The following is a 23,528-nucleotide window of genomic DNA, read 5'->3' as shown; positions in this document are numbered from 1 at the left end:
GGCCGTCAGCGGTTGGAGGTAGTAGGGAGACAGAACTAAGCCTTATCCTGGTGGGTCTGAGCTCTGACCTTGTCCTTTTCAGGCAAAGACTAGATAGTCTTGCAAAAGTCCCGTTGGTGACGTCAGAATTACACGCGCCACTTAGGCAGTGGGTAATGATGCACCCTTGTGGGAGGGAGTCTGTCGAGACCTCCGGTGTGTCCGATATTGGGTGAAATAAGACTTGGGCCACATTGTTTTGGTTTTCGGCTATGGGCTAGACACCGTGTCACATGCTCAGTGAGCGCTGTCTGAAGTAATCTGCAGACGGACCTTTGGGGTGGGGAAGGTATTAGTTGTCCTTTTAGCAGGCGGACTTGACCCTGCAGTTCTGAGGAGTTGAATAACTAAACCAGGGTCTCATCCCAGCTAGAAAGTAGTGTGTGTGTGGCGTTAGGACCCCACAACTTGTGTCGTCCTACCTGAAGCTGTTGTGGTTTCTCTTACTTCTGTGTCCTAAGACGAAGGAAGCTGGAGGTTGTGTGGCCGCCGAGGCTATACGCGATCCCCAAGACTCCAAACATGTCCCCTCTCTTACAGATTGACCCCAAGGTGGCCTTTCCTCGGAGAGCACAGCCTAAGGTAGGTGTGTGATGGGGCTAAGGGGCAGGGAGGAGGTTGCTGGGAAAGTTCCTTTATTCTGGGCAAGCTGGGGGGGGGTAGTGGTTTTCCCAGCATGCTCTGGAGTATTGGAGTGTTTCTCGAATGGGCAGGGCTAAGGAGAGGGGATGACTGTTGCACAGAATTAAGACACACTACTCCTTCCACCCGTGTGCCGGGATGGACAGCAGATACAGAGGGAGGTGGCTTTGTTGTCCTGTATTTGAAGCCAGTACAGTTTGGACTGAGTGTGATTCTAGCCTAGTAGCTCACGACCTGTGGGTGCTGAGCACAACACACACAGGGCGGGCTTGCCCTAGACTTGGGTGGGGGAGCTTGCCTCATCATTCCATGTTACCCTCCTGTCTCTGGTTTGAGGTGCGTTGGGCTTTCAGAGGGGGAAGGGAGGCCGGAGACTTTCAGACCCTGGTCACCTGTTGTGTTTTTAACTCGAACCTCTGTGGCTCTGTAAAAGATTTCTGGGCCGTTGAGCAGACAGCCTGCAGGATTTGTGATGCAGGGCAAGGACCTTAGATTTGATCCCAGACGCCATGGCAACTGGCCACATCTTAGGTTTTAAGCAAATGGGGACTGGAAGAAGAGGGCAAGTTGCAGTACCAGGAGTCTGGACCCTAATGTTTGTTGGTTGAGGTCACCCTGAGACTGGATGTTCCTTCTCCTGGAGGTCTCAGTTTCTCCCTTGATGGCAACCCAGGTCCTCTGAGATTCTGAGCCCTGAATTCCATCAAGGTCTCTGCTGGGGGCAGAGAGAAAGGAGCAGGTTTTAGGAGACAAGAAAGGGGGCATCCTTGGAAAGGGTCCAGTTGAGGGTCTGAAAGCAATTATGGGGCAGGTATTCGAAGGAAACCACACCAGGGAGCACATGGTCAGAATTGGGTTAATTCCATTAAGCAGTTTGGTGACAGAAGGTGCCTTAGTGTTAGGATGGGGCTGGGAATTGCCTCGGATTAGCCATGCGCTCCTGAGGTAATTAGGACCATGTGGTCTTCCTAAAACAGGGGCTGCCAGAGGTTGGCTTGGGAGGAAGGTTGATGAGGGAAATGTTGGTGCTAGGTTTGGTGACACCCCTTGGTGGCTTTGGTGTCTCCTGGGAGAACTTGTGCAGTCTTCATGCTAGGCAGTGAGTCTAGGCCCTTGGCCTGCTTCCCCCCCCCCCCCCCCGCCCCACACCACCACTTCCTTGTACAGTTCCTGAGGGAAGGCATTTTTCCATACACAGACCCCAGGGAGGGAGGCACACTCAAGCCAGCCAGGGTGTGGGGCACACAGCTGCCTATGACAGGCCTAGAGGCAGGAGTCCAAGGGGGAGCTTGGAAGGGGGCCTTGGAGAAGTTGGGGCCACAGAGAGTTTGTCAGCTGCCGTCCAGGCAGGGGGGAACCCCCCCTCCACAGCCCCTGCTGGTGGCGGTAGGCCACGGGACTCAGATGCCCACTTTCTCCTTCCTTCCCCGACAGATGGTCACTCGAACTAAGAAGATCTTTGTGGGGGGGCTGTCTGTGAACACCACGGTGGAGGACGTGAAGCACTATTTTGAGCAGTTCGGAAAGGTAGGTCTTTCACTGTGGGTGCCTGGCTGAAGCTGGGGAAAGCCCCAGAGGAGGCAGGGGGTGGCAGTCAGATCATCCCAGTTACAGTAAATGGCAGACAAGGGCCTGGCTCCTCCTGCAGGTGAGGTCAGACCAAGTCAGTTTGGGATCTGGACCCGTGTGTGGGCCTCAGACTCTGGGCCTCTTCAATAGTCTCTCATTACCTTTCTACCCTTCCTCTGTATTTTTCTCCTGCCTCTCTTCACTCCCCCGAGGGAGGAGGCGATTCTGTAGCCAGTTCAATCCAGCGCTCCCCTCCCCTTGCCCTCTTGGGAGCTTGCACCTGTCCAAGCTACAGGCAGCTGCACCTTCCCCCCCCCCCTTCTCCTCCCTAGGGAGAATGATAAGAGAGCAGTAAAGACTCCTATTGCATTGGGGTACCCTGCTTAAACAGGTGGGGAGCTGGGGGTGGCCTCTGATCTCCAGGTATGGGAAGTGAAGAAAACACTCCAAGTGTGCTCCAGCCCAGAGAGGTCGCTAGCTCTCGGCTCCTGGGTGTGTCGAGGTTTAATTTCTGGGCCTTGGAAGAGGTAGTCCGCGAAAGGGAGGCGGGTGTGGTACCACCCAGACAATAAAGGTATCTATACAAAAGCAGGCAGGGTAAACCTCAGGGCCTCGAGGGGGAAATGGCTAAGGGGTCTGTCTGAAGTGCAGGGGTGGATGAAGGAGGAGTGTTTCAGGTGGTCCGGGTCCCGTGCTCTCCCTGGTAGTACGTGGATTCCCCATCAGGCCAAGCTGGACCGGGCATGGGAGATCGTCAGCGAGCGGTGGCTGGGTGGGGGGTCTGCAGGCCAGAGGATGCTGACGTGTTGAGGCCAGAGAGGCCTTGGCTCAGGCCCCTCCTTGGGGATCTGGGTCCAAGACGCAGGGCAAGCAGAGCCTGGGCCCCAGAGGGAAGGGTGCTCCTGGGAAGCTGCAGGCCCAGCTCGGCTCCGGCGGGGTGTCTTTGTGTCTGAGCACCGAGCATTAGAGCCCGCACTAATCTGATCCAGCAGCTGTGATTGGAGGCCGCCTGCCCCCGGGGCCGGCGTTGCCATGGCAACCGGGCCCCAGGAGAAGCCGTCAGCGGCCGCGTCTTTTGTTCGGGCCTAAATCGGCGTTGGCATGTGAAACCGGCCCGGGGAGGCCAGGGGGAGCTGGAGAATAGGCTGCCAGGGAGCGAGGGGGACAGCCGGGAATGCCAAGGGCCCCGCGGCTGCCCCCCCACCCCGCCCGGATCGAGGGGCCGCCACCGAGGGGGGAACAATGGTCAGCCGCCATGGCTGCCACTCAGGCTTAGCCGCCGCCGAACTTGGCGGCTCCCACTGGTCAGCAGGCCTCGGTCGCCTCCCCTCCCCCCTCCGAGCCCCCCTGCCCCCAGGTTCCCATGGAGACCAAGCCTATTAAGGACACTGGGCCGGGAGCCTCCCTCCCCTCAGCCGGCCTCAGGAGGGGGACACCACGGGTGGGGGTACCCTGGACCCCTTAGCCAGTCTCCTCGTGTGGAAGGGGGTCTACTCTGGCCACAACCCCACCACGGCAATGGGGGTCAGTCCAGCCAAGCCCCGCTTGAAGGATGTTGGGGACCAGGGATGTTGAGTGGAAGGGAACCGGAAGGACTGGCTTTGACCTGAATCAGTTTGTGGGTCAGACAAGAGACTCAACTGCTGGATTAAGGAGGAAGGTGTGGCTGGTTTCTCTGTTCATTCACTTATCCATTCAAAAAGTAATTAATTGAGCAACAGTCAGGATGCTCAGTAGAATAGCGATGATAAGAACTGAAGCCCCTGTCCTGGTGGAACCTGGGGATCCTCCTCTGTTGCCACTGTGGGCGGGTCCCTGCACAATAAAGACAGCAGCTGCTGCGTATTGAGTGCACCCTGAACCCCAGCCCTGGGAGTCGAGTATCCTATGTACGCCTTACTCTTAGCTCTTGTAGGAAATAATCAGTAATATACCCATTTTACAGACTGGGGGATCAAAGCTATAGAAACCTAAAGCCATTTACCCAAGGACACCCAGCCAGCAAACACAGAAGCTGGGGTTAACTGCCTTTTTGGGGTCAGGGATAAGAGTGTGGTCGTCTGCTTGAGAGTGGAAGATGGCGTTCTGCACCAGGAAGAAGGAAGCTATTTTCTCTGAGATTCTCCAGGAACCCCACTGCCTCCTACTTCAGTGTGTCCTGGTCTAGATTGGCCGCTAAGGAGAGCTTCCGGGCTCCCCAAGGAGACCCACGCTAGTTCTGGGTCTGCTTTGGTGAGACCTGAAAGACAGAAGACAGATAAGGAAGGATCCTGGAGTTCTGTGGGACTAGGCTGTGCCTCCTGGTCTAAGGATTTCCCTCCACCATTTGGGGTCAGGCCAGTGGTTGGAGAGGGGTGCGGTGGGGGAGGTCAGATGTACCCCAAGAAGGTGAGGCTGCCCTTGCCTGTCCCTGTGTCTGAGAGGATGCCAGGAGGGAGTAGCTAGGAGCCACGGCTGGGGTTCAAGGGAGTGTGGCTAATGTAGACCCTTCCCCCTCCCTCCCCTTTCCCCTCCCCCAGCCAGTGCAAGGCAGGCAGCTCAGTCAGTGAACTCTACTAGCTTTAATTACAGCCTCTAGCCAGAGGAAACCTCAATTAGAGAACAGGGCTGTAGCAGAAGGGAGTCTGGCTGCTGGCCTCCAAAAAGAGAAGAGGCTTTCGTTTCCCCGCCTCATAGTCTTGCTCCCCGTACCCCTCTCTCAAGCACCTCGGTCTGTGCCTTTTCCCTCCCTGGCTTCATGCAGGACTTGCTGTGTGGCCTTGGGCAGGCGACTTCACCTCTCTGAGCTATGCAGTGGGAACGAGCCTTTGCAGGGGTTGCTGGGATGGTAGAGGCGGGAGTGTACCTTTTGGAGTCTAATAAATACAGATTGATGTGCTGAGAATCTGAGTCTAGGATATTGTCTCCTGGAGGGGTAGACAAGGGCGGGGGGCTGCTGTCTGTGGTTCCAACGCAGAAGTCTGTGTTTCAGGTGGATGATGCCATGCTGATGTTCGACAAAACTACCAACAGGCACAGAGGTGAGTGGCCCCTCCTCCTTTCCAGGCTGGGCCAGGGCCCTGGTCAGCCAGGGGCTGCAGGTCACAGCTGCCCTTTCATGTTGCCTCCCGACACCCTATCCCCCGAGGATCTGCATCCTCTCCAGGGTCTGGCCTTACAGAAGGCTTTTGTCCTCCTTTCCTGCATCAGAAACCTTGCCAATTGCAGAGGAGCTGAGGACACCCCCCCCCCGAACGGGGCCCCGCACCCCCCTTGGCCAGGCCCTGCTCCCGCATGGGCCTACCTTATCCCTAGAAACCAGAGCTGAGGCCTGGCTGCCCCTGGGTCAGGCTCCACTCTATAGCCTGAGGCAGTCTGGCTCACCACTGCTTCCACACCAAGCCAAGCCCAGCCTCCTCCGACCCCTTCCTTGGCCCCCAACCTGATCACTTCTGGGCCTCTCTACTGTTTGTGTCCTGCCTGGATGTTTTGTTCCAGCCCCTGGGGTACTCCCTGAAGAGGAATGGTTTCTCAGTGGCTTTTAGCTTCTTGGAGCAGAGTGGTGTGAGCTATGGCTGTGTAAGAGGTGGGAGGCAGGGGCGGCTAAATGTGCATGGGACTGGGCAAGCATTGCCTATAGAGTGCCCCGAGTGTCTGTGAAATGGTGTTTCCGTGTACACTATAGGAAGGGCTGTGCGTGGGAAGCTGAGGGGATAAGAGGCTGTTAGCTGAGGCCGTCCTTCTGTTTCTGTGGATTTTGCTCTTTCGGGGTCAGGCAATCTCGGATTGAAATGACTCCCCCTCCACCCCCACCCCACCCCACCCCCAAAATGGTATCTAAAGGGCTGAGAATGTAAGAGATACCAGACCCTAGTTCTGTCTTCCACAAAAGGAAGGAGAAAGCTCCCAAGTGCCGAGTTACATCTGTACTTTGCAGGTACAGATGTTTTTCTTGCTTCCGTTCTCCGAACCTCGGAGTGTAATAGGATGTATGGAGTCCTCGTGGCGGGGATGAAACGCTCACAGTTCACAGAAGGACGTGCGTGGATTCTGTGCAAACATGCCATTTTGTATAAGGAACTCGAGCACAGCTTGGATAGAGATTGAGGGTCGGGGTGAGCACCTAAGACCCTTTAGTGCTCCAATTGCAATGGATGACTCTTTTTATGGTGGCTCTGCCGCTTTAAAAAAAAAAAAAAAAAAAAAAGGTTGTCCAGGCAGTGGTGGGGCAAGGCTTTAATCCCAGCAGAGGTAGGAAGGCAGATGGCCTGAATTCAAGGCCAGCCTGGTTTACAGAGCCGAGTTTCAGGATAGTGAAGATTACCCAGAGAAATCCTGTCTCGAGAAACCAAAAAATTTTTATTTACGTATGTGTGTCTGCGTAGACGTATGCCATGTTGCCGTGTGCGTGCGCATGTGTGTTCTCTCTCTCTCTCTCTCTCTCTCTCTCTCTCTCTCTCTCTCTCTCTCTGTAGAGTTACAGGCTGTTGTGAGCTGTCCCATGCATGAGAGCATGGGGGAAGTGAACTTGGGGCCTCTGGAAGAGCAGCAAGTGCTCTTAGCTACCACTGTCCCTCCAGCCCCACTGGGACCTCTGTCTAACTTGCTGTGTGACCTTGGACATGTTAGTTCACCTCTCTGAGCCTCCGGCCTGCTCATCTGTAATTTGGGACTTGAAACCTTGACTCAGCCAGTAGTTGAGATGCTCTTAGGCTACAGGCAGAGCCTTTCATTAACTCTCAGACACTTGCCCGCAAGAGATGAGCCGTGGTGTATGTGGCGTGGGGCTGGGCAATGACCATGAGCCCTGCTTCTGACCCTGCCCCGCCCTTGGTCCAACCCTCTAGGGTTCGGGTTTGTCACGTTCGAGAGTGAGGACATCGTAGAGAAAGTGTGTGAGATCCACTTCCACGAAATCAACAACAAAATGGTGAGATGGGACGGATCGGGGTTCAGAGGTTGGGGTTCGGGGAGAACGTTGATCCAGGAGGAGGCAGTCAGGGAAGCTCTGGGGTTCTGTAAATAGGTAGAGGTGGGGCTCTCCCAGAAATCAGCAGAATCCTTCATCCTGAACTTTTCAGGATGCAGACAGGAAGTGAGTACCTTGGGGTAGCTCAGGTTTCTGCTTTTATATGGGAATCCCTGGCCTGGTGGCAATGGCGGTGCATGCCTTTTACTCCAGCCTGGTCTACAGAGCGAGTTCCAGGAGAGCCAGAACCATGCAGAGAGACCCTGTGTCAGAGAGAGAGAGGTGGGGGGGGAAGAGGAGGGGAGGAAGAAAGGAGGGAGAGAGGAGATGGGAATCGCAGCTCCTTGTGATGGAACACAGCTATAATCTCAGCCTTCCGGGCAAGAGAATTGATTGTTACAAGTTCAAGGCCAGCCTGGTCTGTATAGCAAGTTGCAAGCTAGCCAGAGCTACCCAATAAGACCATATCATAAAATCATTAAAGTTAATCAAAACTAAGAATAAGTCAAACAGTTATCACCGTAGGTCCAGCGCAATCCTTAAGCGGCCAAAACCACGTTTGTAAAGCCCTTTAGACGTGGCAAGCACTCTGTAGCAAGCTCTGTAAACGGTAACTGGAATCAGGATAGAGAGGCCTGCATAGGAAGGAAAGCTCTGACCTTCAGCTCTCACTGCAGGTGGAATGCAAGAAAGCTCAGCCAAAGGAGGTGATGTCCCCGACAGGCTCAGCCCGGGGCCGGTCTCGAGTCATGCCCTACGGGATGGACGCCTTCATGCTGGGTATTGGCATGTTAGGTAGGTGCCAAGCCTACACCTGTGGCTTCTTCCTGCCTAGTCCTGCCTCTGGTGCTTCTGCGGGGGACGGGGGGGTGGGGGTGGGGGGGCAGGCTGTGTGGGTGTGACTTCTCCTCCATGGTCTGCCCTTCTGTCTGAGTCAGAGTAAAGAAAACTGTGTCACAGATCTGGCCGGCCTGCCCAAGGTGGGCAGATCGATGTGGAGCACTGCCCTCTTGTGGTAGTTCTGATGTACTGCAGCCGCTCCATATTATTTGGCCTCCTGTCTACTCAGGATTTCTGTCTCCATCCGGTGTTAAGTGCCTTATGCCCGCCAGGAATTCCAGCAATGATTTTCCTGAGCTCAGGATGAAGTATAGGCTACTAAGAGGGTGTGGGCATAGAGAATCGGACCAAGACTCTGGAGAACCAGAAACCACAAAAGAGTTAAGCTGAGTCTGCAGGTCGGGTGGATGCCCGCTGCAGGAGGAAGAGAGAGGGTACCGCACACCAAGAGTAGCATTTACAGAGGCTTGAAGAAGGCTTCCTCGCCTCACTCAGCTAATTTTTATGTTGTTGTTGTTGTCTGGTTTGGTTTGGTTTTTTGAGTGGTAGGATCTGTCGTCACAGGGCTGTGGTCCAACTGAAAGACAGGAGAGTCTCCATAGAGGGACTGGAGGCCGTGGGAGGATCAAGGAGCCACCTAAACAACCATAGGAGGCTCCCTGGAATAGGTGATGGGACTGGCCATTAGCCTTGAAAATCAGCTAAGAGTCAGCTGCACTTTGAAAAGCACCCAAGGGGCTGGGGCGATGGCTCAGTGGTTAAGAGCACTAGCTGTTCTTTCGAAGGACCCAGGTTCAATTCCCAGCACCCACATGGCAGCTCACAACCATCTGTAACTTTATTTCTAGGGGGTCTGACTCCTTCGAGCCTTCATGGCATTGTGCACTTGAGGTGCATGGACAGACATGCAGACAAAACACTCATGCACACAAAAGAAATCATATTTGCATAAAAGTATTTTTTTAATTAAAAAGGGGAGGGGCAGGAGAAATGGTTCAGTGGTTAAGAGCACTGGCTGCTCTTCCAGGGGTCCTGAGTTCAAATCCCAGCTCACAACCATCTGCAATGGGATCTGGCGCCCTCTTCTGGCACACAGGTGTACATGCAGATACTCATACATTAAATTAAAAAAAAAAACTTTAAAAAAAAAGTGAATTTCAAAAAGAAAAGTGCCTAGATTGTGAGGTGTTATATGTATGCCCAGCCCTTAGGGAGCACATGTGAGAGGGCATGATGCACACATATATACATACGTACATACACACACACGTACACATACTCATACATACATACATATACATACACATACTCATACATATGCACACACATAAACATAGAGACACACTCATTCATACACATATGCGCACAGAGACATACACAGACACACATGCATACATACATACACAGACACACACAGAGATATACAGACAGACACATAGACACAGATACCCATACATATACACAGGAGACACACACACATACAGAGACAGACACACATACATACATACACATACATATACACACAGACACACGCATACATACACACATACATACATCAGAGACAGACACATACATACAGATACGAACACAGAGACACTCTCGCACCTACATACATACACACACATTTATACACACACAGAGACATTCATACAGACACATAGACATGCATGTACACACAGACACAGTCACACATACAGACACACATACATGTATGCACACATATACATACACACACAGACACACAGAATAAATAGGGGCTGGAGAACTTGCCCAGCTCTCTGTAGTAGCTACTTTGTAGCGATCCTGGGTCTCGTTCCCTGCCCTCACACCTGCTGTCACCTCCTGTCCCGGGGGACCCTGCAGCCCCTCACTTCCATGCAGGTAGTGTGCACAGAGCAGACACACGCGCACAGACACATTAATAAATGTAAGGACAGACGTGGAAAAGATGAACATCTGGCCAGGGGGAGTTAGTGGCCGGCTTGGTCCAGGACGAGGCTGGAGAGATGGGTTTGTGGCTCAGAGTTCAATCTTCCTCAGAAGACCTGAGGTTGGTTCCCAGCACCTACATCTAACAGCTCATGCCTGTGAATCTGATGCCTCTTGGCCTCTGTGGAGATCTGAGGGCTCTCACACAGTCATACCACACACACGCTAATTAAACTACAATATAAAAATATAAAATATAAGTATAAGTATAAAAATATAAATTATGCCGGTGGTGGTGGTGCACACCTTTAATCCCTGCACTCAGGGGGCAGAGGCAGGTGGATCTCTGAAAGCTGGAGGCTAGCCTGCTCTACAGAGCGAGTTCCAGGACAGCCAAGGCTACATTCTGATACCCTGCCTCAAAAGATTAAGTAATAATAGTAATAGAATAAGTTTTATAAAGAAAGCTCTGAGCCATCTCTCCGGCCCAGCGTGTGTGAGTTTTTCCTGAGTCGTTTGAGGAGAAGGCCTTTTCTTTAAAATTATGATGTTTCATTTGTTTGCTTGGAGACTTTGTAGCCCTGGCTGTCCTGCACGATTCTGACCTCACATTTACAGTGATCCACCTGCCTCTACCTCAGAGGGCTGGGATTGAAGGTGTTCAGTACCATGTCTGGCTCTCTTTTATTTCATTTTTTGAGTTGGACCCATGTAGCCCAGGGTAGCCTAGAACTCACCTCAAACTCTGGCTCCTCCTACTCTGACTACCTCATTTCTGCTTAGCAAGTGCTCTACCCAATGAGCTCCTTCCCCAGCCCCTGGTCCTCCTTGACCTGCTGGGGCTGGAATGAGGCAGGTCGCTGTCCCCAGCACTTTGAGAAACACCTTCGTCTGTTGTCTTGGGCTTACTCGATTCCCAACAACTTAGGGGAAAAGTAATAGTGCGGTCGGTCCGTCGGTGCTGGGGAGATGGACAGCCCAGTGGGCAGAGCGTGTGCTTGGCAGTCACAGTGGGTTCCTCTCCCCAGCTCTATCCTGGAAACACGTCTGGAACCTCTGTGCTGAGCGTCCCCTGGCCACCCAGTGTAGACAGTGAGAAAGCTCTAGGCTCAGTGAGAGACGCAGCCTCAAAATAAAATCAGGCAGAGAGTGACAGGCAAGGACACTCTGGTGAGCTTCTGAGACCTTGAGTGCATTCACACCCATCCACGCACCGCCCATGCTGAACTTATGAAGCTGGTGGTTTTCTTTTTCTTTTTCTTTTTCTTTTTTTTTTTAAGATCTGTTTATCGGGATGGAGAGATGGCTCAGCAGTTAAGAGCACTGACTGCTCTTCTTAGAGGTTCTGAGTTCAATTCCCTGCAACCGCATTACAGCTCACAACCATCTGTAATGAGATCTGATGCCCTCTTCTGGTGTGACTGAGGACAGCTATAGTGTACTTATGTATAATAAATAAATAAATCTTTAAAAAAAAAAAAAAGAGCACTGACTGCCCTTCCAAAGGTTGTGGATTCAATTCCCAGCACCCACATGATGGCTCACAACCGTCTGTAATGGGCTCTGATGCCCTCTTCTGGTGTGTCAAGGACAGTGCAGCATATACATAAAGTAAATAAGTCTTCAAACAAAAAAAGATTTATTTATTTAATTGCATATGAATACACTATAGCTGTCTTCAGGTACACCAGAAGAGGGCGTCAGATCCCATTACAGATGGCTGTGAGCCACCATGTGGTTGCTGGGAATTGAACTCAGGACCTCTGGAAGAGCAGCAGTCAGTGCTCTTAACCCCTGAGCCATCTCTCCAGCCCCATGACAGGGTTTCTCTTCTGGGTGATAGAATATCCACCCTCAGACAGATCGTGGGATGACACACTGGAGGAACTGTAGCCTCCGTGCAGAAGGCCTTGCGTGGGGAGATCTGTCAGTCACTAGCATAGCAAGCCCTCAGTGGTCTCGTGTGGGTGCCCCAGACAGAGATCACAGTGTGTACAAAGGCCCTGGGCCAAGCTCTGCACACTGGGGAAGCAGCAAGTCAGGGTGCAGAGGCTGGAAGGAGCGGAGTGTGAGAGTCGAGGAGCAGAGGAAGACGGGAGCCGGAGTGGGAAGAGTTGGCTGACAGGGTTGTATCGTTCTTGTCCAGTGTCCGCTCTCTGTGCCTCAGTTTCCTCGTCTGTACACTGAGGCCCCTCACTGTGCTCCCTGCTACAGTGCTTGCGAGGTTTAATGAGATTATAAAATGTACACACCGTGCCTAGCTCGGGGCTTGGTGTGCAGACGACTTGTGCAAACCTGAGGATTTTCTCTGACAAGCCACAGGGAGGCTATGAGCAACCTCAGATCCAAGCTGGCCGTGCCCCAGCTGAGGGCAAGGTATGTCACACGGCCCCTTTGTCCCATCAGGTTACCCAGGTTTCCAAGCCACGACCTACGCCAGCCGGAGTTACACAGGCCTTGCCCCTGGTTACACCTACCAGTTCCCCGGTAAGTCCCCGAGGGTGACTCTCCACCACCAGCATGTCCCCAGTTCCAGACAGTGTGACCCCCTCGGGGTGGTGGCGTCTAGAGTGCATGGCTGGATGCTTGGAAGGAAGAGCATGTCTGAGGAGAAAAAAATCCTCCCACCCCCTCCACCAACGTCGAGAGCGTGGGCTTCCTGGTGTTAGCCCTGCATGGTGCAGTTTCGCCCAGGTCTTTCATTCTCTGCCTGTCTTCTGACTTTCTCCATCCCTGCCCAACTCCAGAATTGCCCTTCCCTCCAAAGGCAGCACTGGACTCGTAGTGGGGGTTTCCCCGAGGGCCACTGGGAGTCCCATCCTCACAAATGTACTTAAAGGTGCTGTGCTGAGTCTTTACGAGATACCGAGTGCTGGAGAGAGCCCGAGAGCTTACACGCTGAACCTTAAAGTGCCAGCATAAAGATAACCCCAGACCTAGTGTCAAGTCATTTTCAGCTCCCCCGGGGACTGTTCTGAACCTCACACACATGCTAAGCCAGCGTGCTGGCAGAACCACATCCCGAGCACTGGCCATCAGTCTTTGAAACAGAGCCTAGGCTGGCCTCAGGTCCACCTTGTACTCCTTCCGTGCTGTGACCGGTCACAGGCCTTGAACCCAGGGCCTCGGGAATGTTAGGCCAGGGCTCTACCACTGAGCTACCCAGCCCAGCCCATTTGGGTCTCATTTACTGGAGGGGTCCCTAAGCATTTACGTCCCCTGCCCTTGGACTGCTTAGCTTGAAGTCCTTGGTACACGTGATGCTCAACCCTCTCGGGGATCCTATTGTGCCACTCAGAGGACAGGAGAATTGCTACCAAGATTGAGCTGGAGAGTGGTATCACTAGGAACGAACAGTTAAGAGTACTGGCTAGTTAGGGATTTAGCTCAGTGGTAGAGCGCTTGCCTAGGAAGCACAAGGCCCTGGGTTCGGTCCCCAGCTCTGAAAAAAAGAACCAAAAAAAAAAAAAAAAAAAAAAAAAAAAAGAGTACTGGCTGTTCCAGAGAACGAAGGTTCAATTCCCAGCACCCCCACGGTGGCTTGCAGCTGCCTTTAACTCCTTTTACAGGGGACCTAAAGCACTCCTCTGAACTCCAAAAGCCCCAGGCACACGCATGGTATACATGTATTCCTGTTGGCGGAAACAGTCATACAATAAAATAGACCTTTAAAGGGCTGGAGAGATGGCTCAGCGGTTAAGAGCACTGACTGCTCTTCCAGAGGTCATGAGTTCAATTCCCAGCACCCACATGGTGGCTCACAACCATCTGTAGAGTCCTGATGCCCTCTTCTGGTATGTCTGAAGACAGCTACAGTGTACTTATATATAATAAATAAATAAATCTTTTAAAAAAATAGACCTTTGAAAACAAAACAGAGTGGAGGCCCCAGGTGCAGATCGGCAACAGAGTTTCTCCACCTTGCGTAAAGCCCTGGGCTCAGTTCTCAGCGCCAAACCTCGGGAATCCCACTGCTGGCGTTGCTTTGAGTCCAGGATTAGGAGGCACCTCTAAGTTTCCTTAGTTCTCCCTTTTTCCTCCCTGTCTGTCTGTCTGTCTGTCACCCCTCTGCCCCACCTCACCTACTGGGACTGTGCACTTTCCACCCCCAGTTCTTGAGTCCTGTGCATGGCCTATCCCCCTCGCCCATGGTCCCTGTGGGTGCATTTCTCCCCCCCACCCCCGGCCATGCCAGAGGGGCTCCCGTACGATTTCCTAAGCTGTTTTACGTTTCATTTTAGAATTCCGTGTAGAGCGGACCCCTCTCCCGAGCGCCCCAGTCCTCCCCGAGCTTACAGGTCAGTGGCTCGGATCTTGTACATCTCGTAGGGCCACGTGGGGAGAGAGAAGGGGAGAGGGGCCTTCCCTTCCCGGGGTAGAGCTGGCAGGACCTCCTCCTGCCCACCAGCCCCACAGCTGTGAGGACGCGGCAGGCTATACCTGGGCACTGGCCAGTTGCTTCAGCTGCATGGCCCTTGAGGGTGGGACGGGAGGCCAAGCCAGACAGATGGGGGTAGAGTCACTCATTTTTTTTTGGCAAATATTTATCTAGTGTCTCCTGTGTGCCAGGCACCATGGAGGCTCTGGTACCCAGTGGTGAACAGGCCAGGGTCACAAACGTGGAGCACAGTGGGCTAAGAGGGACTTGATACGCAGAACCGGGGGTGCCTGGACCCAGTGCCAGCCCACCCTCGAGGGGGCCCGCAGATACAGCATTCACATCTCATTTCTCCCGAGAAGCCAGAGCCTCCAACTTTAGTCTCGTGAGAACTTTTCAGTCCTTGTTCGTTTTGTTAACACACCCCAAGTTACCGAGATACTTGGGCCCAAGTGACATGCATCTGATGGCCCCATCTGACCCCAGGGAAGCCCGGGGGCTCCTTCTAGGAAAATAAGGCCAAAGCGTTTGGCCACGAGGGAAAAACACCTCCTCTGTGGAGCTGGGCCAGGCCGAGTGGTGTGCACGTGAGGTGGGCCACGAGGGGCTTCTCTGTCCAACCCGCTTCTCTTCCACCCTACCTGCGGACTCTGCCCCGACCCTGGCTGTGTGTGGGGAGCTGCTTCAGATCTTCTTTCTGAGGGAGAAGAGAGACAAGGAGGGTGAAGGAAGGGGAAGAGGGAGCAGGGCAAGGATCAAAGGGGGTCTGGAGGGGTTGGGGATTTAGCTCAGTGGTAGAGCGCTTGCCTAGCAAGCACAAGGCCCTAGGTTCGGTCCCCAGCTCCGAAAAAGAAAAAAAAGGGGGGGTCCTGGCGTTTGGGGGCAGGGGGCGGGGCTTCCTCTCTCCTCAGGTAAGACCTCTGTGTGTGGACCTTCTGTGTGCAGCACGCACCGCCAGGCTACTGGGCACGAAAGCAGGCCCGCCCGGGGCCCCACTCTTAACCAAATGTACAGGCCAGCGAGGCTAACAAATATTTATTAATGCCAAAAATAATCCTCTGCGATAAGCGCTCAGCGACGTTGGCTACTTAGGAGTTTGCTTTAGGAAGGGCTAGAACCCCAGGACCCTGGTGCCCATTGTCCGCCCCGTAGGCCTGAGTCAGGAAGTGTCAGTGCCGAAAGGTGTCTTGGCAGAGGAGCACACGGGGACTCCAGCCTCTGCGGCCCTTTGGAGTGTGGCGTCTGAGCTTTTTTTCTTGGCTTGGAACAGAGGTCTGAGTATTTCTTTTATGTGTTTGGTACATATTTATTGTGCCGACGCTTGGCCAGGCATCTGGGGGGAGGGTGGGGGTCGACACACACATAAACGAGCAGATAAGCCCCCTCCCCGCCCCCTTCCCTGTCCTGCAGGAGCCAATAGAGGCGGCTGGATTAGTTAAGTACATGGAAGTTCTGTGGGAAGTTGAGTGGTTAGAGCAGGCGAGGGGGCGGAGTCTCAGAGAGAAGCCGGTTAGGGTTTAGAGGAAGGTGAATCCAGAACTCAGGCCACCACCGTGTCATGGGTTTGGGTCTCCTGCAGGACAACTCTGCTAAATGTTTTCAGGGGATTCATTTACCTGGTAGTCTGTTTACCTCACATGCACAGATCCCTGGCTTTGGCACTCACTGTATAGCACCGGTTAGTCATGGTGGGACATGCCCGTATCCCAGCCCTGGAGAGTTGGAAACAGGAGAATGAGAAGTGAATTCGAGACCAGCCAAGGCCTTGTCTCAAAAACAAGACCCAGAAAGAAAGAGAAAGAGGGAGAAAGAAAGCAAGCAAGCAGAGGTCTCTGTTAGCCTTTTAGTGCAGATATTTATTAAGTGCCTATTGTATACATGAGCTGTAGATGGAAAACAGGAAGCCAGAAGAAGGGCTGAGGGACTTGGAGGGGACACTCGTCATTTAGCCTAGTGGTCGGGGAAGCCCCAAGGACCGTGAGAGGATGTAGGACACACAGCAGCAGGACAAGGCAGAGCTGGAACCTCATTAGCCTGACCCCGAGGAGAGCTCTTAGCTCACAGCCCTCAGGCCGTCCTGCTTGTAACGACAAGCCGGGATTTTGTGCCATGGGCCAGTCAGTGACCAGCTCTGGAAAGGAATGTAGACCAACAGAGTCAACTGACCAGGACCCTTGGGGCTCTCACAGTCTGAACCACCAACCCAAGAGCATACACGGGCTGGACCTAAGCCTCCCCGCTCATATGTAGCAGATGTGCAGCTTGGTGGTGATGTGGGTCCTGAACAACCGGAACAGGGTAGGGGGCTATCCCAAAACCCGTTGCCTGTCCGTAGGATATGTTCTTCTAGTTGGGCTGCCTGTCTGGCCTCAATGGGAGAGAAAGCGCCTAACCTCACAGAGACCCGAAGTGCCAGGGTGGGGGGATATCCAGGGGGACTGCCACCCACTCAGAGGGGAAAGGGAGGAAGGATGGGGGAAGGGTCGAGGGAGGGGGGCAGTGAGCAGGACGTAAAGTGAATACATAAAAAATTAAATTAAAAAGAAAAGAAAGGGGACCTAACACCCGGCCCCTCTAAGCCAGATGGCCACTGTCCTGCCGAGGGCCCTGTGAAGAAGGTACTAATTAATGCCTTGTCCACAGCAGGTCAGGACTGTTTTCCTCATGCTGGCTACTCAGATGGGTTCTAGGGTCCAACATGGGAACCCAGGCTGGGCTGCTCCCTGGGAACCATTGAGTTGGGGTATAGAATGGCTGCCCATGCTTCCTGTGCTTTTGACCCCCTCTCCACTCGAGGCCTAGGTGGGAGAAGCTCTACCAGGCAGTAGGGTCCTTTCTCCTCATCCGCTCTTCCTCCAGCTCAGTGCACGCGCTTTGTCTTCCAGCCATCCCTCTCACTGCTTATGGTCCGATGGCGGCGGCGGCGGCAGCGGCGGCTGTAGTCCGAGGGACAGGTGAGGCCTTCTGGGAAGGGAGCACAGGGTGGGGACAGAGGAGTCCAGAAGGAAGAAAAGGGGTTCCTTCTCGCCACTGACAAAGGGGTTTGTTTAATGCCCAAGTACTGGCTGAACTGAGCATACAAGCCAGCAAAGAGTGACACTGGCCGTGTCCCCCAGAGCATACAAACCATGGGGTGTCGGCGTGTATAACTGACCCTGCAGATCATGGCTGTGGCTCTGGGGACATTGGGCACTAGAAGAGTTGTCAGCTGCTGCTTCAGGGAAGGCTGAGGAAACACTTATGGGAGACAGATGGACGAAGAAACAAGGGTTGTTGTAGCCCAGGGGACAGCAGTTTACACTGGTCAGTCATAGGAACAGGGAGTGGGCAAATGAAGTCTCAAGGGACAGGGACATAGGTCATCCTCAGGAAATGTACTTGGCCGAGAGGAAAACTTGAATAGGCTCAGAGGGAGAGGAGACTGTCCAGCAGTCAGACGGGGCGTGGTTGGGGGCCAGAGAAGATGAACGAGAGCAATCTACAGGGAGGGCAGTCTCCGGTCCAGGGCTGGAGTGGGTGCGTGGGGAGGCCTCGGGCACCCGGGCTATCACTCTGTTCTTTCTGGGTTACCAGGCTCTCACCCCTGGACGATGGCTCCCCCTCCAGGTTCTACTCCCAGCCGCACAGGGGGCTTCCTGGGGACCACAAGCCCCGGCCCCATGGCTGAGCTCTACGGGGCAGCCAACCAGGACTCGGGGGTCAGCAGTTACATCAGCGCCGCCAGCCCCGCCCCCAGCACTGGTTTTGGCCACAGTCTTGGGGTGAGTGGCCAGGCCCGATGGCCTCCACCTCACCTTCATTCTGGGAGACCTCCGAAACTGGGGGAGGGAGAAGCCTTGTATGTCTTATGGGTTGGAGGGGCTTGAGGGAGGGTGACAGGAGAAAGTATCCACAAGAACAAGAGGGTGTCCTTTACCCTGGACACTGTCCAGTGGCTCCAGGATGTTGTACAAATGCAACACCATCTCCTTTCTGTATGGTCAGAGCCGGGGATGGGAGCGTCCTGGGACACCGGTTCTATGCAGGTTCCCAGGCCCTGCCTTGCACACACAAAGAACTATATCATCATCCGATCCATGCCAGGGCAACCCATGCCAGCCAGAAAAACCTGTGTCTCACCACGGGGTCCTCCAGGAAGGGCAGTAGCCCCCAGTTTGTCTGAACTCACCCCAGGATCCTAGGAGTCTAACTCTTTTCTTTTCAGGGTCCCTTGATTGCGACAGCCTTCACCAATGGGTACCACTGAAGCAGGGAGGAGGCGGCAGGAGGTGAGGAGACGAGGAGGGGTGGAGACACTGGGCCGTCAAGCCTCAGCAGTGTCATCTCAAAAGCTAGCCCCGTTTCCCCGCTCCATAGAATTCACAGACCACAGCAGGAGATGGGCCCGGACACTCGCAGAGGCGGCCAGCAAACACGAGAGATACTTAGCCTACCACAGTCCGATTTAAATTAAGCCAGATATGGTGGTACACACCTATCTATAATCTGATGCTGAGGTGGGAGGATTACTTTGAGTTCTAGGCCAGCTAGGGGTACACAGGGAAGCTGTGGGGAGATGTCCGTGTTGGGGAGGTACCTACTGAACGAACAAGAGGACCTGAGTTCAGATCCCTAGACCCCCTCAAAGAGATAAGCACAGTAACCCGTCCCTGGGACCCCAGCACTGACAGGTGGCCATCAACCTCAGACTTCCACACGCACATACACGCATATACCACATGCCATCTGCACAAAAAACGCTTATCAATTAGCCCAGCACAAGGGAGGCAGAGGCAGGTTCAAAGCCAGACTGAGCTACAACGTAAGCTGCCAATCAGCCTGATGTGCCTAACAGGCCTGTGTTAAGAGCCCAGTGTCAGCGAGGTGTGTGTGGCACTGGTGGTACCCGCCCTTAATCTCAGCGCTCCAGGAGGCAGAGGCAGGAAGATCCCCGATTTCTAGGGCAGCCAGGGCTACAGATTGAAACCCTGTCTTACAAGTTAATCGTATTTTATTGGACTGACAAAGTTTTTCTTTTACAATTAATGTCACCCAACACTGCTCTGTGTGTAAACTGGCTCTGTGTTCCCAAGGGACAGTGTTATGTGTGGAGATTTTTAATTTGTGCTGGCATTGAACCCAAGCAGGGCTTATGTCTGCCTGGATGAGCTACACTGATACAGCCCAGGCCTAACCAGGTTTGGTTTTGTTTAAATTTATCGTATTTGTATGAGTATTTTGCCTACACATATATATATGCCCGCTCTGTGTGCATGCATGCATGCATGTGTGTGTGTATGTGTGCGTGCGTGTGAGAGTGTGTGTGTGTGTGTGTGTGTGTGTGTGTGTGTGTGTGTGTGTTGCCTGCTGAGGCCAGAAGGGGCATCAGAGCCTCTGCAGCTGGAGTTAGGGGCAGTTGTGAGCCGCGCACAAGTGCTCTTAACCACTGAGCCATCTCTCCGGCTAGGTCTTTAAACATTCATATCCTTCGACGCATTAATAACCACTTCTAGGCATTTATTTTCAAAACTGCAGATTGACTGGCGATGGTGGCTCACGCCTTTCATCCCAGCACTGAGGAGGTGAAGGCAGGTGGACCTCTCTGAGTTCAAGGCCACCCTGACCTACAGAGCGAGTTCCAAGCCATCCAGGCATACACAGGGAGGGAAACCCTGTCTCAAAAAAGAAAAAAGGAGGAGGAAGAAGTGTAGGTAGATAGAATATATGCATACTATAGGAAATTACACGCTACTAAAGATTTTTTTTTTTATTTATATAAGTAAGTGTAGCTGTCTTCAGACACACCAGAAGAGGGCATGGGATCCCATTACAAATGGTTGTGAGCCACCACATGGTTGCTGGGAATTGAACTCAGGACCTCTGGAAAAGCAGTCAGTGCTCTTAACCACTGAGCCATCTCTCCAGCCCTACACAGTTGCTAAAATAGGATATAAATTAGACTTGTGTGTGTGACCCCAGCACCCTAGAGGCTGGTGGAAGAGTGCCACAGGCTTGAGCGCAGGTCACAACACACACATTAAATCTTTTAAAAGGCGTAAAAACACCTGGGTCCAGAAGAGATGGTTCAGTGGTTAAGAACATATGCGACAGGTTGGGGATTTAGCTCGGTGGTAGAGCGCTTGCCTAGCGAGCGCAAGGCCCTGGGTTCGGTCCCCAGCTCCGAAAAAAAAAAGAAAAAAAAAAAAGAAATATGCGACTCTTGCAGAGGGCTGAATTCACATCAAGTAGCTCAAGGACGGTCACTCCAAGCTCCTGTAGTCCGACAGAGCAACAGTGCTCTCTCCTCTCCACTTGTGCCTCTCTGTGTGTGTGTGTGTGTGTGTGTGTGTGTGTGTGTGTGTGTGTGTACACGCATGCACACGCATGCACAAATGAACATCCTATTTTTCGAGACAGAATCACACTGTGTTGTCGTGGCTGACCTGGAACTTACTGTGGAGAGCAGGCTGACCTCAGATCAGAGATCAGCCCACCTCTGCCTAACGGGTGTGCACCACCACGCCCACAAGCAAACGTAGTTGAGCACATAATGAATAATAATGAGGCCTGTGAACACATAGTAAGATCATAACAAACGAGATACTTCCAAATAGCTTATGAGGTGCTTTTCCAGTGGGGTTCAGATAAAGCTTCCCAGGGAACAGGATGGACATCCGGTCATTCGAGATCAGGGCAAAGTGCCCAGTGCTATCCCAACGTGTAACAGGAAGTGTAAAAACCGAACAAAATTCATTAGGAAGGGATTAGGAAAGACAGCAGGCATGCGTGCCCGAGACAGACAGACAGACCGGAGCCCCCCCCCCCATCTTGCTACTGTCTTTCAGCACCCCAGCCTGCAGCTGACTGAGGACCAGAGTGAGACAGCAAGGGGATTGGGACACCTCAGCCGCAGCCCAGCCCCTTCGCTGCAACTCGGACCGCTACTGCCTGCCCCCCAACCCCTGGGCCCAGTCCCCGCCCTGCCATCCCTGACGTCTGGCTCCCCTACTAACCTCCCCTGTTCTGACCTTGCCTCTTCTCCCCCCACCAACCCACCTCTCTCCCTGTTCGCTTTTATTTATTTTGGATTAGCCAGTTGCCCTCCCCGCACCAGGTCTGCCCTCTCGGGTCTGCCCCATTCCCTCCCTGCTGCCCCCTTTAGGACACCCCCCAGGAAGGCTTTTGTATCTGAATAGCTGGAGGGCTGGCAGAGGGGGCCTGTTCCAGACTGAGGCCCCTACCTGTTTCGTTTTTTTGTTTTTATTCTGGCTTTTCCCTCTTTATTCTTTTTTTTTTTTTTTAAGAAACTGTTTTTAAACTATTTCTAGGTTTGTGAATGTGAAGCCCCAGGCCGCAGGGGGCAAGGGGCCAGGTGCCCCCCCACCAGCTGAGAAGAAAGTGTCTATGTGGGTGTGGGTGCCTGGCCTCCTCCCTCCAGCCTGGGAGAGGAGGGCAGGGCTGCGGGGTAGGCCAGGCCGAGCCCCTGGAACCATCCCGTCCTGTATCATATGTAAATACTGTGAGGTGAAGCCCTACCCCTACCCTTCTCTAAGATCCCTTGGGGTAACAGCATTTGCCTGACCCCACAGGGCTAAGGTTTCCCCTCCCTCCCTGTCTCTGTCCCTCCCTCCTCAGACACCATTACTGTAAGCTTGCAGACCTCAGCTCTGGCCACGGCAGGTCCATACTCTCAGGCCCTCCCCAGGTTCAAGGCCTTGGGCGGACTCTCCCCAAAAAACCCCGGTTGGGGGGCAAGGGGCCAGGGAAGAGGAGGGCCTGCCTAGAGCCACTGCTGGGAAGGAGTTAGCTCTCCAAAGGCCCCTCCTGGCCCCTGCCTGGGTAGGACCTTCATGGTTTCTGCTCTGAGCCCCCCACCACGAGGAGGAGGCATTGGGAAACGCTTCAGCAAGTAGATACCAGGAAAGCAAAGGGCTTCTCAGGGAACCCCCAAATTCTCACTGAAGTTTCCCACCAGGACAGTCCCGCGACCAGAGCCCTTGCTAACCCCCTACTTACCCTGGAGCCCCTTTCAGAGGAAAGAGACGCTCAGGGGCTCAGGGTGTGAACGTGAAGTGAGACCTGGCGTGGCAGGGCTGAGTCTACCTGCTGTCACCCCCCTCTCTGTCCCTCCCGAGGCTGGGGGGGTTCAAGCCGCCTTCCCCAGCAGAGCCCCCAGCCTTCAAAGCCCCCTTTGGAGAGTCACTGTCCGTGTGAGGCGCTCACTCAACCAATAAGCCCCGGGAACTCAAAGCAATAATCTTCATCACCGAGACGCACGGCTGTTTGTTGTTGGGTTTTTTGGTTTTTTGGGTTTTTTTTGTTTTGTTTTGTTTTTAATATTTCCTAATAAAAGAGAAGCTGCATTTTATCGGATTTTATCTTTTAATTTTTCTACACATCTGAGCTGAGCCCCAGGAGACTTTGGCTTCCTCTTTTTTTTTTTCTTTTACTCTCCATCCCTGGGCCCTCTCACCCCACTGGGCCTAAGTGGGTTCAGGGACCTGGATTTACATTTCTGATTCATTCGTTTGAGGAAAAAAAAAAGAAAAACTTTCTTTTTAAGATGTTACATGGTGTTTTGAAGCCAGCAAGTTCCACCCCTCGGTGTCTTCCCTCCGCATCTGTAACTTCTTTTCCAGGTTTTATTTTGTTTTAAATTCCTAATAAATTATTTGAAAACAGCTTGCTTTTCTGTTCGTGTGCGTATGTGGGTGAACAGGCGCTCACACACACACAAAAACAATACCAACAAAAGGAAGTTTATGACTCGCGAGGACCAGGTGTGCTGTCTGCCTGTGAAATCTCAGAAAGAGAATCATAAACCCCACCCTGACATGACTCCGTAGGGAACCCCTATCTCAAACCAACAGGGAAAGGCCCGGCATAATGGTTTGTGACCACAGCCCCACTGCTGGGGCTGAGACAGGAAGTTCGCTGCAAATTCATGGTAGGTCCGGGCCACTGAGTTCCAAACCAGCCCGAGCTACACAGGTCCTGACTCACCTCCCACCACAAACAAAACATTTTGAGGGCAGGTCATGGTTCTGTCTCCCGGGAGACAGAGGTAGTCAGAGCTCTGTGAGTTCAAGGCCAACCTGGCCTACATGTCAAGGATCCCAGTCTCCAAAACAAAGCCCTCTTTGGTTAGTTTTGTTTTGAACTTCTGTGGTTTGTGGCGGCTGAACTCATGTATTCCGGCTGATA

The 23,528-nt window shown here is 53.2% G+C and overlaps 1 protein-coding gene across 9 annotated transcripts in view; it reads left to right on the top strand.

Moving 5' to 3' along the window:
• The window catches only part of Msi1 (musashi RNA-binding protein 1), a 92,646-nt gene extending 69,641 nt beyond the window's left edge, over nt 1–23,005 (top strand). For 2 of the 9 annotated variants that reach the window (XM_087577801.1, NM_148890.2), the window contains 11 exon segments: nt 580–621; nt 2,116–2,208; nt 5,222–5,270; nt 7,077–7,159; nt 7,876–7,993; nt 12,374–12,454; nt 14,209–14,265; nt 17,231–17,299; nt 17,919–18,106; nt 18,550–18,613; nt 21,170–23,005. In XM_087577801.1, coding sequence (XP_087433927.1) covers nt 2,116–2,208; nt 5,222–5,270; nt 7,077–7,159; nt 7,876–7,993; nt 12,374–12,454; nt 14,209–14,265; nt 17,231–17,299; nt 17,919–18,106; nt 18,550–18,591 — 780 coding nt within the window. In that variant the 5' untranslated portion in view covers nt 580–621 and the 3' untranslated portion in view covers nt 18,592–18,613; nt 21,170–23,005. 9 annotated transcript variants of the gene reach the window in all.
• Nucleotides 23,006–23,528: the final 523 nt, after the last annotated feature.

Source organism: Rattus norvegicus, chromosome 12, assembly GCF_021556685.1.
Source record: "Rattus norvegicus strain SHRSP/BbbUtx chromosome 12, alternate assembly SHRSP_T2T, whole genome shotgun sequence".
NCBI lineage: Eukaryota > Metazoa > Chordata > Mammalia > Rodentia > Muridae > Rattus > Rattus norvegicus.
This window is presented reverse-complemented; position numbering and strand designations above follow the sequence as displayed.